The following is a 16525-nucleotide window of genomic DNA, read 5'->3' on the forward strand; positions in this document are numbered from 1 at the left end:
TGATGATGTGATGAGCATACGAGAATACTAAAGATTGTTTGAAGTTACACTCTGGATGACATGAGCTCTCGCCTCTCAGGGTTGACTTAGCGACCAAGATGTGAATATTATCTAATTCCTACAACTAAAAGAAAAATTAAAGAAAAGAAAGAAAATTAATGCAGCTAAGACTGGATATCTGCAGCAATTATGACGGGTATCGTGGTAGCCAGTCGGATAGAGATTTATCACAAAATGGATTTTAAAGTGAGAATAGACATTTTGAATAATTTATGATGATGGGTAGTTACGGTATTTTACAACATCCTAATGGCTCATTTGAATTATCGTAGATGCATATAAAAATATTTCACTTCGTTAAATAAGAAAGTATATGAAAAAGAATCCCTTGGAATACCCACTATGCCCTTGATGTATTATGACAGTCTCAATTAACTTGAAAAAACTGTGAATAATCGAGAATTAGCTTAGTTGCAACAATGGTCATCCTTCGGTCATCGCTTCCCTCTTCAAAAGCTTAAGAAAAAAGCTGTGGTCTTTTTCACACAGTGCCTTTGGCCCATTATTACTCTCTCTCCTCTTTCTCTCTCTCTCTCTCTCTCACTCTCTCTCTCGCAATAACCACAGTCTTCTTCTCTGTGGCTCCTGCAAGCTGGCGCCTTCCATTAGAACCCAACAGTGAAAGATTCCTGCTCCCATTCGCTAATTGGGCGGCTCCCCAAGAGGCACCCAAGTCCTTGAAACGGCTCTTGTGGAGCTACTACGACCCTCTGTCTGTACTTCGTTGCTTTTGATCTCTCGGTAAGCCGCCTTCTCCTCCTAGTCTGGCTTCAGAATTACTCTAAAGATCGCATTTTTCGCTGAACCATGTGATTAGAATGGCGAAAGGAGTGATTTTTAGATGGGGCTGTTGCTATCCTTGTCCTTTCTGCTTTCGGCTAGGTATTGGGTTTCTTAGCTTTGTGGGGGGTTTTGGAAGAAATCGGATGGAATTGGAGTTTGATCCTCTTTTGATCAGTTTTGGGCTTCTTAGTCTCTTTGGCTCATTAGAGGTGTTGCCTCTTAAATTAGGATTGGCCTTTTTGTGGGAACGATGGTCTGGGTTTCTTTGGCTTCTCGTTTATTGGTTTCAACTTCCTGTAAATGGATTAATTGGGAAAATCTACTAAATTTGCATCTTTTAGCTCTTCTCTTACTTTGTTCTAGCTGTCCGGTTGACCAAGGTAAAAAACTGACTTGCTTCTAATTTTCTTGACCTTTTAAACATAAAGAAGGGAAAAATCTACCATCCTTCTCATGTGATTTTTTCGTGGATCATGTACATATCTCATTCTTCATGTATACTATGATGTTTTACTTGAAACTTCTTAATGAAAATGATCAGTTTGATTTAATTGAAGAATATGCAAACTTTACTTTCTCGTCTCTTTCTCCATATTCTGGAGTACTGCAGATGTTGAGTTCATTCTTTTTTTCCCTCTTTTTTGGGTCTTGGGAGGGTGGTTGGTTTGACTTCCTCAACTCTATAGCCTGAACATCTTGAAGATTTTTGGCTTTAATGCAGTGCAGGCTTAGGAAATAATTTGCATGACGTGGCTTTCAGAAAATTTGGCACTGCACTCAGGGTCAACACAGTCAGAAGAATCAGCCTTGGACATGGAGAGGAAGACATGCAATCATCACTTGTTTCCTTCTTATAGTCCATCCCCTCTCCAAGCAGTTGCTTCTGGTGGTCAGCACTCTGAAAGCACTGCTGCCTATTTTTCATGGCCTACCTCCACATTACTGCATGGAGCTGTTGAAGGACGGGCAAATTACTTCGGGAACCTTCAGAAAGGAGTACTGCCGGGCAATCTTGGTCGATTGCCAAAAGGACAGCAAGCCACCACATTGCTTGACTTGATGACTATAAGAGCATTTCACAGCAAGATCTTACGTCGTTTTAGTCTTGGCACAGCAATAGGTTTCCGAATCAGGAAGGGGACATTGACTGACATACCAGCAATTCTTGTTTTCGTTGCTCGAAAGGTTCACAGAAAGTGGCTTAGCCCTAGCCAGTGCCTACCGGCTGCCCTTGAGGTACATATTAGTTTATGTTTTTCAAGCTTCACCATACAATTGAAGAATGATATTGACTTATACTTAGCTTTTAGAACAGTTAGATGATGTATTCTTATAATTGGTTGAACATTTCAATTTAGCTATACTGAAATTTTATGGTTTAAAGATATTCTCTCACAGTTATTAACTTAATATTCACTTGGCTATGTCATGAAACAGGGGCCTGGCGGTGTATGGTGTGATGTGGATGTTGTGGAGTTCTCCTACTATGGTGCACCAGCACCAACTCCCAAAGAACAATTGTATGATGAGCTCGTTGATGGCTTGCGGGGCAGTGATCCATGTATTGGTTCAGGTTCTCAGGTGCTCCTTTAAACTTGTCAATATTCCAAATTCTTTTTTGTAAGCTCTCTTCCTGAATAAGGTGCCCTTCAAACTGCTGCAAATTATCTGAGGCATTTCTTGCCAAATTAAAATAGACATAGGATAGAAACCCTGAAGAACCTCAGTTAAATGGCTTGTGTTAGATCAACAATATCATCTGCCTCAATTGTTTATCAGCATAGATATTTGTTACTTATCATTGACTTAATGATTAGTTTAATTGTTTCATCGGTCTTTAAACACCTAATGTTTCAATGAAAATGAAATTCAAGCCTGATCACCTTTTCTGAGGAATTTGAGTCATTTGACATATACTAATTCTCCCTTCATTGGATGATCTGGCTCCTTTCCATACATGCTTGTGGTTCTTCAGTTGTTCAGAATTTTCCGTACTCATTTTCAGGTGGCAAGCCAAGAAACATATGGAACTTTAGGTGCCATCGTGAAGAGTCGAACTGGCAACAAACAAGTCGGTTTCCTCACAAACCGGCATGTTGCAGTTGACCTGGACTATCCTAACCAGAAGATGTTTCATCCTTTACCACCCAACCTCGGACCTGGAGTTTATCTCGGTGCTGTTGAGAGGGCAACATCTTTTATTACTGATGATGTTTGGTACGGGATCTATGCTGGAACAAACCCAGGTAACATAGTTCCAGAGTATTAATAAAGGGCGTGATTGCAGCAATTTAGCATCTCAATTGGCAATCCTTTAGTTCTGATTCTTTTTCGTCCTTAAATCTTGGCATCACATTCATCTAAATTCAAGACTGATTTTGGTACAAGCATCTTTATGTAACCATAATCAGTCAAATAAAGAAAGATTTCTTCTGACCTTAAGATTACATTTCCTTTTCTTTTTTCCTTTAGTAGTCATCAAATTATCAAACTATAGGGTGAAAATTCTTTATGACTACAAAGAATGTCAATGCCTTAATCTTTAATCAGTTCGTACCAATCCATTTATAAATTCATCTTGATTTAGCAACGAGCATTCCTCTTTGTAATTTCTTTCATGCATTTTATTTTCAAATGACGTTCTAATTCCCAAACATACTCCTTATTTTCTTATGCATCTGCAGAAACATTTGTCCGAGCTGATGGGGCATTTATCCCATTTGCTGATGACTTCGACATTTCCAGTGTCACTACTTCAGTGAAAGGAGTGGGCGAGATTGGAGATGTGAAGGTTATAGACCTACAATCACCAATTAATAGTCTCATAGGAAGGCAAGTTGTGAAGGTCGGAAGGAGCTCTGGTTTGACAACCGGAACTGTAACAGCCTATGCACTTGAGTACAATGATGAGAAAGGAATATGTTTTTTCACAGATTATCTTGTTGTTGGTGAGAACCAACAAACATTTGATCTTGAAGGTGATAGTGGGAGCCTTATTATTTTAACTGGGCAAGACGGTGAGAAACCACAACCTATCGGAATAATATGGGGTGGTACAGCTAATCGTGGGAGGTTGAAGCTTAAAAGTGGCTATGGTCCGGAGAATTGGACTAGTGGAGTTGATCTTGGTCGCCTTCTTGATCTTCTCGAGCTTGATCTTATCACAAACAGTGAAGGTCTACGAGGTTTGTTCTTTTTTACCTTTACTGAAGAATCTCTGTCATACGGAAGTTGCTGTTTGCTTTGTCCTTTCTGACAAATTGATTGATGCTTGTTTTGTGGTTAAAGATGCATTAGAGGAGCAAAGACTTGCTTTAGCTGCAGCAGTTAATTCTGCTGTTGGGGATTCTTCTCCCACAGCGGATGGGCTTCCAAATGAACAGATTGGTGAAATTTATGAACCTCTAGGTATTAATATCCAACAACTACCACCTCCTGGTGCTTCCCATTCTGGGATGGACCAACCTTTTGCACATACCGAGTTTCATGTGGACACAGTTGAGACTGCAAAGAATGTCGAAGAACATCAGTTTATTCGGGACTTCATCAGTATGTCTCCAATGCGCTGTAATCAAGAAGGTAATCTTGAGCTGAATAATCTCTCTGCACTAAGAACTTCATCTGATGAAGACCTTTGCGTCTCTCTTCATTTGGGGGATCGAGAACCCAAACGGCAGCGCTCTGATCCCAACTGAGTTTAGGTTTTCAACACTTTATTGACAAGAACCTTCTGAGGATGCATTTTATACTACAGAAAGTTGCATTCATCTGCAGGAATAGGTATGGATTCTTAAATAGAAAATTCGAATTATGTTTTTCCTAAGGAGTAAGGAGCAGATTTAACTTGTTAACTTATGTTTAACTAGTGAAAAGCCTGCACTTGAGAATCATTTATGCCCTTTTCTATGGCAACCAGTCAGTGTTCCTGCAGTTTTGCACATTCAAGTGATTTATGTATAAACTTTTCCTAATGTAAGAAAAAGAATGTGCAAGGTATATCTTTTACCTTGTTTAATTTTAAGCTCCATTTTGTTTCAAGTGTCAGAAGGATCTTTGTTGGATTCTTGGAAGTCTTTTAGCTTATTAACATGATATGAATCAAAAAGCCGTATCACTAAAACATGAAAATTTTAGATCAGATCTGCCGCGTACATTTCTGGAGTAAATTAAAAAGGAAATCATGAATCAGCAGACATGTTAGGACAAGAACTCGGTTGTGGATCATGTTGCTCATCTTTTCTCTTCTTTTTTTTTCCTTTTGAGGGATAGCCCGTAGGCACATGTTGCATGTGATGTTTTCGAAGTTAATGAACATCTTAGTGAAAAAGTCTCATCTTTGTTGCAACTTACTGAAAGCAGTTGTTCTGAGTATCTATTGCTTCTATCAAATGAACGGATACAAAATAGGGCTGCAAAGCTGCAAGTTAACAGAATTATTCATGAGCTTGGGAATCATTATTGCCCTGATCAAGTTGGGTTATTTATTTTTAGTGAAGAAGTCAAGCTCAAGCCTGTTAAGAGCCTAGCGTGAACTCCAATTTTTCGACAAGGCAAGTTTGGAGGAATTTACCAAGTAATTAAGTGAGAATTCTGATATCCTTCTTAGCCTTTGTGTGGTGTGTAAAACTTCCTAATGAAGAAGGTATAATTCAATGTCAGGGAAGGAGTTAGTAGAGCTTTATACAGTTACAGCATAAGACTTTGCAGTTCATGCACTTCTCCATAAACGAGAAACGCGATAGCCAACACAAAAAGAAGAGCTATGGAACAACAACTTGCAAAAGCAAATCACTGGAAGAAGTCAATGGTAAGAAAGGGAAGTAAGTGTAGCTGTTTGTAGATACTGACAGATAGAAAAGTAAAGGAAATGACAACAGTTGTACATACCTTTGAATTTTGTTTGGAGAATTGAAGTGATCAATCTTTCTCCTACATATTTTTGTTGGTTGTGAGTGATTGAAACAGCAAGATGATCTGATGGAGTCTAACCCCTGTCTCCTCATCCTTCAGACTATCTTCTTGCTCAGAGTGAGACAGACACACATGAAATAGAATCATGCAGCATGAAAACAATTGGATCTTCAACAATAGCTCGCACTGACACACATACGAAGGATGAGGGGGGAAGGAGAAGTGTAAATTGTTATGAGGAGGGAAAGAGATGAAGGATGAAGAGGGGGGGAAGGAGAAGTGTGAATTGTTATGACAAGCCATGCATGGTGGTGGTGGTTGCTTAAGATGCTCTCACATTTCAACCCCTGCAGACCCTCGTGACACTGCATTGGCCTTTCTCTGTTTGTCTATATGAAATGCACCTCAATACCATTTCTCCCTACTTGAAAACAAAATGTCACTTAATATCGATTGTTTTCATTCAGTTATGGGTTTTGGTAGTTTGGTACCTTGCTGCAGCTACTGACAGTGACCCTTTCTCTCTCTCTCTCTCTCTCTCTCTCTCTCTCTCTCTCTCTCTATATATATATATTCATAAATTTATAATTCACTCTACTTTTATTGGATTTACAGAAAGGTATCAGAATTGAACTTGATTTTTTTTCCTTTTTTTTAAAAGAAATCTCTGTAGAGAGAGAGAGCATTTTCGAAAAAAATTAACGAAACCTTTTGATTAGAACATAGGGTAATTCATGAGAATAAATTACAAAATATATGTAAAGTTTGAAAACAGGAGAGTGTGATATATATATTTTCTATGATCATAACTTTCTTAACCTTGTCTCAATTGGAATATCGCCAAGGAGGACCACACCATTTTTCCCGCTTGAGATTACTAGCGTTGCCCATGCTGCGTTTCGCCAAGGTTTCAGATTAAGTGGAGCATAAATTTTGTTCATCTGGGTACGTGGCAGCTCTTGATTGGAGCCACATTGACAAGATAATGTATTTGAATTTGTTTTAACTTTCAGTCACCGGTAGTACCTTTAATTTTAGAGAGAGAAAATAAAGAAAAATTAATAAAATTAAAGGTATAAAGGTCATAAGTCTAATTATAACAGAAAAGTAATGAAAGAAGAACTTAATAAGTTTTTAATAAATTAGAATTATATATATATATATATATATATATTTACAAAATTTAGATGACATATGCCAAACGAAGCCCGAGAGAAGATGCACCCCCATAAACTTTTTCTTCCATATATATTTTTTTATAATAATGTTTTAATGTATTTAAAAACTAAAGGTATGACTTCAAACTTCTTATTTTAATTTCTTTAAAAATAATATCACAGCCTTTTACGACAATTAGAAAGAACGTATATTGGACGATGCCAACATCTTTAAAAATATAAATAATAAAAATACGAATTAAAAAAAAAAAAAACTATCCGATCTCAACCCGATAAACTCCAACGAAATACCACCCGTTGCCCGTTGGTTCTTTTTAATATTCCTCGTTTTCTTAGTATTTATTCCTATTTCCAATTCCCAAGTGGGAAGTGGTTTCAAACCCTAACTAAGTCCCCCGATAATCCTCTCTCCCCCTCCCACTCTGCGATCTCGTCGCGCAAACCCGAGCTGAAGGTATTCTCTCTTGATCTTAGGGACGGCTTTCTCGGATCCTATCCGTGTGTGTTTTAGTTAGTGATCTGTAGTTATGAAGTCTGATGGATTTTAGGCGTCTTAATTGTGGGTTTGGTTCATGTGCGTGCTTTTTAGTTGTTTGCGTAGAGATTCTCGTGAGATCTGTAGTATAGTTAGTGTTTTGGATGCTTTGACTAGTAGCATTAGGGAGGCGCATCTATGGTATGCATCAGGTTTGGGTTATCAGGATTATTCCTTGTAATTTTGGTTCATTTGTTATTGAAGTGATCGATTCTGCAGAATGCTGTTGGTGTTCTTCGATTCTTTTTGGGTAGTGAGGATAAAGCGGTGAGATCGAATATTTTGTCATCCATGCTTGGTTTTGGATAGGAGCATCATTTTAGAAAATGGCGCCTTGATTGCCTAGGCTCACACCAAAGGTGAATTCTATCTAGAGTCCGGGTGCTGCTAGGCATGGATTTTGATATTTCCTCTGGTTCTTTTTGGCAACGTCAACTCTTGGATTACCTTTCTTGATATATCAGTAATAAAGGAATTGGATGAGAATTTTAGTCATGTCATCTCATGTGGAGGAACAATCTAGTCAAAAGGCGGATGTTGATCTAGTCGGTGCGCAATCGTAGTCCACATTTTATAGCTTTTTCTGCTTTATGACTCTCCAACGATTCACACAGATTGCGATCTGAATCAAAAGGGATTCTTTTCTTTCCTAAAAAGGGTATCCTGGTGCACAAGGTTCCATCAAATCCAGTATTTGGTGAAGCCTCTGATAAGCACAAAATTATCTCTACTGTTAGAGAAGATTTTTGATCGACTCAAACCTGAGCATAGAATACACTGATTCTTTATCTTTTTGATACATGAGCAACTGTTGCAGCTCTTAAACTTGACTCTCGTATTTGCTACATGTATTAGTACTGAGAGACAAAAAAGTTGGTCACCATGGACAGGAAGTTGTTGTTCATAACTTCTAATAATATTTTTTGTGTTTTGGACTTCCTACATTTATAAATGAGCTTGTTTTAATGTCTGTGTCATTGCCATTATGATTTTTGCAGGTCAATTTATTTGCTAGCACTATGATCTAGCACAAGCTTTTGCCATGCAAGGTCCATTTGTTACGTAATCTAGAATTCAGGTCTTCTAATCTCTAAGGATGGCAGATTCAGTGGTATCAAGCTTTTGGGGACCTGTTACATCCACTATTGAACTGTGTGAGGAGAACTTTACACATTCATCGTACATTGCAGAATTTTACAACACAGTATCAAATATTCCTTGCATTCTTTTGGCATTCATTGGCCTTATAAATGCCCTGAGGCAACGGTTCGAAAAACGATTTAGTGTTCTTCATATATCCAATATGATACTTTCAATCGGGAGCATGATATTCCATGCCACATTACAAAATGTGTAAGTCCCTTACTTTCATTTTACATTTTTACATTTATGTTACTTTCTGCTGTTTTTCCATTATGTTCATATCTACTGAACATTTTAGATTTGTGTGATATATGATAAGGATGTTCTGTATATTAAAGGAAAAATCATATTAATTTACAAGTACATCTACTGATGTGACCATTTGTCGGAATGCTTGAATGATAATATGATGATGCAGCCAACATGGAAGTGGTCTCTCCTTATACATGCAATAATAGAATAGTTTTTAACTTCAATGATGTAAAAGAAAAAAACTATATTTGGTTATTTATGCAATTATACTTCCTGTGGTCTTATGTGGAAACAGCATCTTCGTTACTATCTTTTGCTGGATTTAGTGATTCCTAGACCCGAGGTGCTACAGTAGATGGACCATATGTCAAGATAAATTTTTTCAGTTTCAGTAAACTAAATATAGTGTAAAATATTTTTTAAAACATGGGGCACGAGATGCCACAGAAGACATTCTAATTTCTTCACATCCACAATCTGTTTTTCCAGTAGTATTTTTGCTGAAAATCACAGTGCAAAGATTGTAAGTGATGGCTTCAAGGAATCAGAAGATAATCTATTTGTTAATGATTACTCTGATATATATGCTGTCCAGGTTTTTCTCAAGTGCATTTGGGCTTATGCGCTCTCATTTAGAAAGACAATAAGCTATTAATATCCTAGTCTTCTATCTATACTAGATATCATCTGTTTTTATGAAATGTGGTAACTAGCATCCTTCATTCCTTTCTTTCCTGTCACTTGTCTGTTTCTAAAATGATTTCACCTCCTTTATCTTGCTTGCTCGTCGTGTGGAAAAAACTTGCTATCTTCTGCTCATGTTATCTAGATTTCTGCTATTTATTCAACATAGTGTACATGATTTTTTTTTCAATAAACTGTAGGTTGTATTTGATGTTTAACCTTTTTTTTTGTGCGTCAAACTATAAGATACTTGCATAGAATTGCATGATAGCTGAACTGTTCACTCTTCAAGTTTGCCTGATGACTCTTTAATCCACTTTCAGACTACAGCAGAGTGATGAAACACCTATGGTATGGGAATTACTGTTGTACCTATATGTGCTTTACTCACCAGACTGGCATTATAGGAGTACCATGCCTACTTTCCTTTTCATATACGGTGCTGCATTTGCCATCGTCCATGCATTTGTGCGGTTTGGAATAGGATTCAAGGTGCACTACGTTGGCCTCTGCCTTCTCTGTATTCCTCGTATGTACAAGTATTACATACAGACGAAAGACGTGGCTGCTAAGCGGCTGGCGAAGCTTTTTTTAGCAACAATAAGTCTGGGAAGCTTATGTTGGTTATTTGACCGTTATTTCTGTAAGAAACTTTCCCGCTGGTATATTAACCCACAGGGCCATGCATGGTGGCATGTTCTTATGGGATTCAATTCATACTTTGCAAACACGTTTCTAATGTTTTGCCGAGCTCAACAATTGGGATGGGAGCCCCGTGTTGTCCACCTTTTCGGTTTCTTCCCGTATGTTAAGATTCAGAAACCGAAGAAGCAGGAGTGAGGGGAAAACAACATTGGACTATGTGATGCTGGTTTTTTTTTGTTTTAGTCTGGAAGCTAATGTTGTGTTTCAGCTCGACGGGCTAGTGTTGACATTTTGTATATCAAGTGATACGAACTATTAATGTCTTGACTGATTTGACCGGTTTTCTGGTAGCACAAATCTGTGTACTTGACTTGGGAGTATTTTTGAATCTTCTGTTTTTGATTGTTTTGCCCTTCTTTCGGTTGTAGATCTGGAACTGAAATCAATTCTTGTTGTTCACTGAAGCTGATGAAACAAGATTAATAGCTATGAAACAAATTTGCATTAAGATATCTTGTAGCTGGTTTTTCTTTTTACTTGTTAGAGCAATTCTAATTTTTCTTGACAGATTTGACTTATTTATTATACTATTTCTTGCCATAAGCTTGTATATAAATTGTGAATTACTTGAGCAATCAGACACCAACTTGAAAGGCCCCTAGATCAAAAGATGCTGATTTTGACTGTCAATGGCATTCACTCTGTTCTTAACTATGCAATTTTTGTGATCCAGGAGATGGAAAATTTGCTTGTGTTGGCCTACATTTTCTTCTAGAAAGCAACACAATTTATCATACACGAAACCTAACTCTGCATTCTTCGTGTGACTTGATGCGTCCCCACTACTTGAATTTAGTGATGGAGGACAGCAGCCTATTTATCAATGGCCTTCAAAATGGTGAATGATAAGATCAAGAGAATTTTTTTACTCATGTAGGTTGACCTTCAACAATTTAATTATTTTTGTTGATAAATATTATTGTTGGCAAAGTGGTGATTTGCTTACAACGAATATCCAGGCTGGGGAACTGGATCAGGGCTCTCTCTTTTTTTTTTTTTAAAAAGAAGAAGAAGAAAATAAATATAAATTTACTAATTGATCATCCTATAATAAAAAACTCTTTGTGAGCTTGGACAACTCAGCAAGCTAAACCCTAAGCTTGAAAATATAGTATTGAAGCTCGATCTTTTAAAATATATTGGTCAATTCAAGCCTTCTAAGTGCACTAATGTCATCTAAAATGGTTCTCTTTTACATATCATCTACATTTTAGTATGTTCTATTTAGTCTAATAAAATTTCCTATTCTTCTCCCCCTCTTAACTTTCTGCATCTTTGCACAAACAACCAATTTAAGGGTATTATAGCCAAAACTGAATATAGTTGAATTTAACTTACGAGTAATGATAATTAACAGGGAGTTTGAAAGTCTTGCCTAATTAGACAAAATATTGGTGGTAAAATGCAAAAAGGAAATCCAAAATAATAATAATAATAATAATAATAATAATAATAAAAGGAGAAAAGAGGAGGAAAACAGAAAGATAAAATAAGACATGCAGAAAAAATGGTTTGATTGGCCAATCCACTGACGTTATCTGCTTACTTCCCCCCACTATAAATTTCATAATCCCCATCCCAATCCCCTCTTGGGTATTTCCTCAACCCCTATCCTTTCTCCTCCTCCTGCTTCAATTGGTTCTACTCAACAATGGCAGGAACCGTCACCATGAGATCCATCACCCACAACCCTATCATCACCGCTCCTTCCCACGGGAGGCCCACCTCGTCGCTGGGCTTCGGCGGATCTCGGCCTTCGATTGCTGTGAGGAGAAGGCCCGTGGTGATAAGAGCAGCCGTCACTGTGGAGCAGGAGACTCAGGCCAAGGTCTCGCTTATCAAAATTGGCACCAGAGGGAGGTAGGCGCTCTCGTTTTGGGATTGTCTTGGTTCTATTTGAATTGGGTCTTCTCTGGTTCGGTTAGATCTGGGGAAAAGCTCGTTAAAAGTTGGATTTTTAGCTTGTTTTGTAGTATTGCGGAAACTAGTAGCTCGGATGAACCCTGCTGAATTCTTTTGTCAGAACAGAGATAAGGGCGCTGGATTACTAGTTTGTGTTGTCAAATAGTAGCTTGAATCACAGTGTATCTAATTATGTACAAAGGAAATTCTTAATTTTCACTTTATCAAGAGAGAAGCTTGTTCTGGTTCCATTTATTGACTTCTATATAAAACTATTTTACTTATCCTGGTATTATATGGAGTAAGGTAAGGAAGAATGAGTTTATCTGAGCATTTATTGGAGCAAAATGTGGAGTGAAATTGCAATATTGGTATTCTTCTCTTTGCATTTTCTTTCCTATATGTAAATCAGGATTAAAGTTGGTAGCAACAAGAAAACTCTCTTGTCAAAAAGTTTGCCGTGTACCAACTTAAGGTTCTAAACTGCTGCTAAATGTTTCTCTGACAAGTAACTTCTTGTTTCAAGTCAATCAGCTCACTATTACATGATTTTAATTTTATAGCTGATTGTTAAAGATCCCGTGAAGACATCAAAAATAAACATTTTTTACTTGTTCATCTAAGCCCTTCATAATGAAGGAGATATGCTCATCTTGAATTCATCATCTTACCATTATGTTTATTTTGTATTCTTGATGATAAAATTCTTTTCATTGTTGCATAGGACAGTCCTCTAGCACTTGCACAAGCTTATGAGACACGGGCAAAACTCATGGCAACACACACAGAATTAGCTGAGGATGGAGCTATTGAGATAATAATCATAAAAACTACAGGCGATAAAATACTGAATCAACCTCTTGCTGATATAGGAGGGAAGGGTTTGTTCACAAAAGAGATAGATGAGGCCCTCTTGGAGGGTACAATTGATATCGCAGTTCACTCAATGAAGGATGTTCCTACATATTTCCCTGATGGTATGATCTTGCCATGCAACCTCCCACGAGAAGACGTGAGAGATGCATTTATATCTTTGACTGCAAATAAACTTGCTGAGCTTCCAGCTGGTAGTCTTGTTGGAAGTGCTTCCCTGCGTAGACAATCCCAAATACTCTACAGATATCCATCATTGAAAGTAAGTTTTCTATATAAATCATGTAAGTTTTATTTTGTTTTACTTCTAACTGTCTACTCTGTAACTTTTAAATCTGTAATTTTATATTGGATTAGAACAATCAGTGAATAGTTTGATTAACACACTGCATATTTATATCTATTTTCTAATATCCTTTGTTAGATTCATACATGTATTCTATTATGGTCTCCTAAATAGATAATTATGCTGTTGTAACTTATAATATATATGAAGTTCCATTTTATTTTGATTCTTTTATCAATAGTTTTCCTAGGTCTTTAGCTTCCAAATATAAGAACCCAAAATGCAATCATTCTTTAGAAATCCTGGCAATTATTTTTCTTCTTTATTTCGACATTGTCTCTAGATGCCCATTACAACATATCATTTCCATATCTCCACATCCCTATCTGTCACTTATACGTGACAACTTGTTTCGGATTGTCTCTGTTTATGATTGGTCTCCTATATCTTGATTACTCACTGTTTAGTGGCTGTCAAGCTGTTCTAGTACAGGATATAAAGTCTGTCCACCTTGCTTATTCTTCTCAGAATTGCTTCATCTCTCTTTCTTTCTCTTACTCTCTGCATTTCTCTGTGTTTGTGTGTGTGTTTAGCAGATTTAAGACATTAGATTTTTTAAAACCCGTTGTTCTTATCATAAACTTTTAAAAGATTCTAATATCACATTGCACTTGTATTCTTTGTTTTCCATCAAACTTTCATGATGTTGTGCTGAAATATTAGGTGTCAGCTGCCAAAAGTTTTATTCTTTACAACATCTTTAAGGTTCTTCTGCTTAATCAAAGTCAATTGTGTTCATGGGTAGTTGGACACCATATCTTGAGTCATAGTATTTATGTCTTCTTCTGCATTTGCAGGTTGTTAACTTCAGAGGAAATGTTCAGACACGACTAAAGAAGCTTAATGAAGGCGAGGTCCAAGCAACCTTGTTGGCATTGGCAGGGCTCAAGCGGTTAAATATGACTGAAAATGTCACAGATATTCTATCTGTAGAAGAAATGCTTCCAGCAATTGCTCAAGGTGCTATTGGAATAGCTTGTAGAAGTGGTGATGACAAAATGGTGAGCCATAAGCTGTTGCTTTTATTCTGTTGTAGCTTTGTTTATCTTTCAAAAGAATTTGAACATTTGAATATCTGTTTATTGCCTACTTTAATTTGGCTTTGTGGATAAGGAGGTGGGTGTTGTGACATAAATAAGGGCCTCTCTGTGGTTACTGGGTACTCTCACTAGTTAGAAAAGGATCAACAATATATCTGGAAGACTGGAATTTTATTTACTTGCAGCCTTGCAGGGTTGCCCATTTGCCTGTTAACATGTCGAGTATTACAAATATCATGTCATCATTGGTTGAGTGTACTGCATACCCAATACAAATTTTTCTACATTTTTTAAATGGCCTATCATATGCCTATAAAATCTTGCTGATTCTAGTGTTATGCCTTACCAAAGAATATGAGTTAAAAATTCCATTCCAAGTGTTCTTCTGTGGTTGTATAGTTGAAGTTGAGGCTAAAGCTGCAGCATAAATTTTGTCCTCTTGGAAAATGCATTAATGAGAATTTTGTGCAGTAATCACCCTTTATTTCATCTAGAATCTCTAAAAGCTATCAAAACATTAATGAAACATCATAATATAGACTTACAGTCAATTATGGTAAAAATGGCATTCTCTGTTCTTCAACTTGAAATTTTATTTCTTCTAATAGTAGGCTTAAGGGAAACTTTATGTTTTGGCAGGTCAATTACCTAGATTCACTAAATCACGAGGAAACCAGGCTAGCTGTTTCTTGTGAAAGGGCGTTTCTAGAGACTCTTGATGGATCCTGCCGAACTCCAATTGCTGGGTATGCGTATCGCGATAAGGATGGAAACTGTGTGTTCAGAGGTTTGGTGGCTTCGCCTGATGGAACCCGAGGTAACTTGATTCGCTTTTTAGTTTAAAACCTTCATCTGTTTTGTCTTGTGATTAACGTTTCTTCTGTTTTCATGTATTTCCTTTTCTATAAAATTCAACTTCCAGTTTTGGAGACGACGAGAAAAGGACTGTATGCTTTCGAGGATATGATCGCAATGGGCAAAGATGCTGGGAAGGAGTTAATTTCAAGGGCTGGTCCTGGTTTCTTTAATTGGTAGTTTTTTTTCCTGTCAGAATGCTTACAAGCAGAAGGATTGCTGAAAGGACTTAGAGCTCCAGCGATCCTTTTCTTGTTTTTTTTGTTCTCCTTTTTTTTTTTTGTCTGTTATTGTGTTCTCTTACCCTTTTCCTTTTGGTTCTGTATTAGTAGATGCCCTTCTCTAGCTGAGTTGTAACATTCTAGTTGTATTCATGTGTAATTGTAGTAAATTTTTATGTTTGATTTCTCGTGGAACTTTTGGCTCAAATAAAATGTCAATTCTTTCTTCTAGCTTATTTCCTGATGGAGGATTGAATTAGTGGTGTTTTTGTGCGTTAATTTATTAACAGAGCCAACAGTATATCGATCCAAGAAAAGATAGCTTAATCCAATCCCACTCACTATATTTATGTTGCAGAATATCTTCCCGAAGTTGAAAAACTTTCTAAACGTGTTGAGGTGATTTGCCTTCCCTTTTTCTCTGATATTGCTCTCACTCTTTCGAGCTGTTCCTTTTTTCTATACTTCTTTATATTTATTATCTATTTCTAATATTATGTTTTAATTATAGCGTTACTAATTTATTTTCTATCTTCTTAATTCGTGTTTCACGTTCGCCAAGCGTTTGCACTCCCAAGTCCCAACTACGGATTCTCGTCTTTCCTTTGACCGTTTAATTGGGCGGTGGCCGGTGGGGGGGCCGGTGGGCGGTGGGGAATATGCGGTACGGTATCTCGCGGAGCATATGACGTTATTCTTTATTGTGTTAGGTTAACCGTTTGATGAGATCCCATTCGATTTGATGAATGATGATGGAAGATTAAAGTGGTCCGCAAGGGTGTCTTACCTTGTCTCGCGAACTAATTCGCAGCCTGACTGACTGTTTGGCAACAATTTGACCCAAAGGAAAAGTGCACTTATTTCGGACCCGCCGATGTGACCCGGGGGAGCACCCGTATGCAATTTTTCAACTCTCATCGATTCCAGTAATTATTAATCCAAATTGCAGAATATATATATATATATATATATATATATATATATATATATGTTTTGTTGCGATAAGTATTATTCAATTAATATCACTACCTCAAAAC

The 16525-nt window shown here is 37.2% G+C and overlaps 3 protein-coding genes and 1 long non-coding RNA gene across 6 annotated transcripts; 3 read left to right on the plus strand and 1 right to left on the minus strand.

Moving 5' to 3' along the window:
- The first annotated feature begins 504 nt into the window (after positions 1 to 504).
- LOC140789787 (protein NARROW LEAF 1-like) lies at positions 505 to 4881 on the plus strand. 3 transcript variants are annotated; one of them, XM_073139622.1, is made up of 6 exons: positions 505 to 801; positions 1565 to 2079; positions 2281 to 2424; positions 2849 to 3089; positions 3528 to 4028; positions 4132 to 4881. In XM_073139622.1, the coding sequence occupies exons 2-6, from the start codon at positions 1588 to 1590 to the stop codon at positions 4536 to 4538; spliced, it is 1785 nt and encodes a 594-aa protein (XP_072995723.1). In that variant the 5' UTR covers positions 505 to 801; positions 1565 to 1587; the 3' UTR covers positions 4539 to 4881. The 3 variants fall into 3 exon arrangements, with proteins under 3 accessions (XP_072995723.1, XP_072995724.1, XP_072995725.1); XM_073139623.1 differs by having other exon boundaries at positions 513 to 801; positions 1570 to 2079; XM_073139624.1 differs by having other exon boundaries at positions 514 to 801; positions 1604 to 2079.
- Positions 4882 to 5498: 617 nt separating this feature from the next.
- LOC140789788 (uncharacterized) lies at positions 5499 to 6093 on the minus strand. The gene is made up of 2 exons (XR_012109250.1): positions 5731 to 6093; positions 5499 to 5634 (listed from the first exon to the last, which is right to left on the minus strand). It is a non-coding gene; the product is annotated as an uncharacterized lncRNA (long non-coding RNA).
- Positions 6094 to 7235: 1142 nt separating this feature from the next.
- On the plus strand, positions 7236 to 10703 carry LOC140788942 (alkaline ceramidase-like). The gene is made up of 3 exons (XM_073138491.1): positions 7236 to 7386; positions 8466 to 8820; positions 9870 to 10703. Exons 2-3 carry the CDS (start codon positions 8564 to 8566, stop codon positions 10384 to 10386), a joined length of 774 nt encoding a protein of 257 aa, XP_072994592.1. The 5' UTR covers positions 7236 to 7386; positions 8466 to 8563; the 3' UTR covers positions 10387 to 10703.
- A 1059-nt stretch (positions 10704 to 11762) lies between these two features.
- LOC140788943 (porphobilinogen deaminase, chloroplastic) lies at positions 11763 to 15719 on the plus strand. The gene is made up of 5 exons (XM_073138493.1): positions 11763 to 12111; positions 12883 to 13288; positions 14170 to 14373; positions 15052 to 15229; positions 15335 to 15719. The coding sequence occupies exons 1-5, from the start codon at positions 11903 to 11905 to the stop codon at positions 15445 to 15447; spliced, it is 1110 nt and encodes a 369-aa protein (XP_072994594.1). The 5' UTR covers positions 11763 to 11902; the 3' UTR covers positions 15448 to 15719.
- The last annotated feature ends 806 nt before the right edge of the window (positions 15720 to 16525 follow it).

The sequence above is a fragment of the Typha latifolia genome, chromosome 5 (assembly GCF_019914945.1).
Source record: "Typha latifolia isolate L0001 chromosome 5, TyphaL0001v2, whole genome shotgun sequence".
Taxonomy (NCBI): Eukaryota; Viridiplantae; Streptophyta; class Magnoliopsida; order Poales; family Typhaceae; genus Typha; species Typha latifolia.

Bases quoted from the DNA above. Each gene is read 5' to 3' on its own strand.
- LOC140789787 (XM_073139622.1), top strand. From the start codon at position 1,588: ATGACGTGGCTTTCAGAAAATTTGGCACTGCACTCAGGGTCAACACAG. The intron at 2,080-2,280 runs GTACATATTAGT...GTCATGAAACAG, and splicing joins GCCTACCGGCTGCCCTTGAG to GGGCCTGGCGGTGTATGGTG. The intron at 2,425-2,848 runs GTGCTCCTTTAA...ACTCATTTTCAG, and splicing joins GTATTGGTTCAGGTTCTCAG to GTGGCAAGCCAAGAAACATA.
- LOC140788942 (XM_073138491.1), top strand. From the start codon at position 8,564: ATGGCAGATTCAGTGGTATCAAGCTTTTGGGGACCTGTTACATCCACT. The intron at 8,821-9,869 runs GTAAGTCCCTTA...ATCCACTTTCAG, and splicing joins CATGCCACATTACAAAATGT to ACTACAGCAGAGTGATGAAA.
- LOC140788943 (XM_073138493.1), top strand. From the start codon at position 11,903: ATGGCAGGAACCGTCACCATGAGATCCATCACCCACAACCCTATCATC. The intron at 14,374-15,051 runs GTGAGCCATAAG...ATGTTTTGGCAG, and splicing joins GAAGTGGTGATGACAAAATG to GTCAATTACCTAGATTCACT. The intron at 15,230-15,334 runs GTAACTTGATTC...TTCAACTTCCAG, and splicing joins TTCGCCTGATGGAACCCGAG to TTTTGGAGACGACGAGAAAA.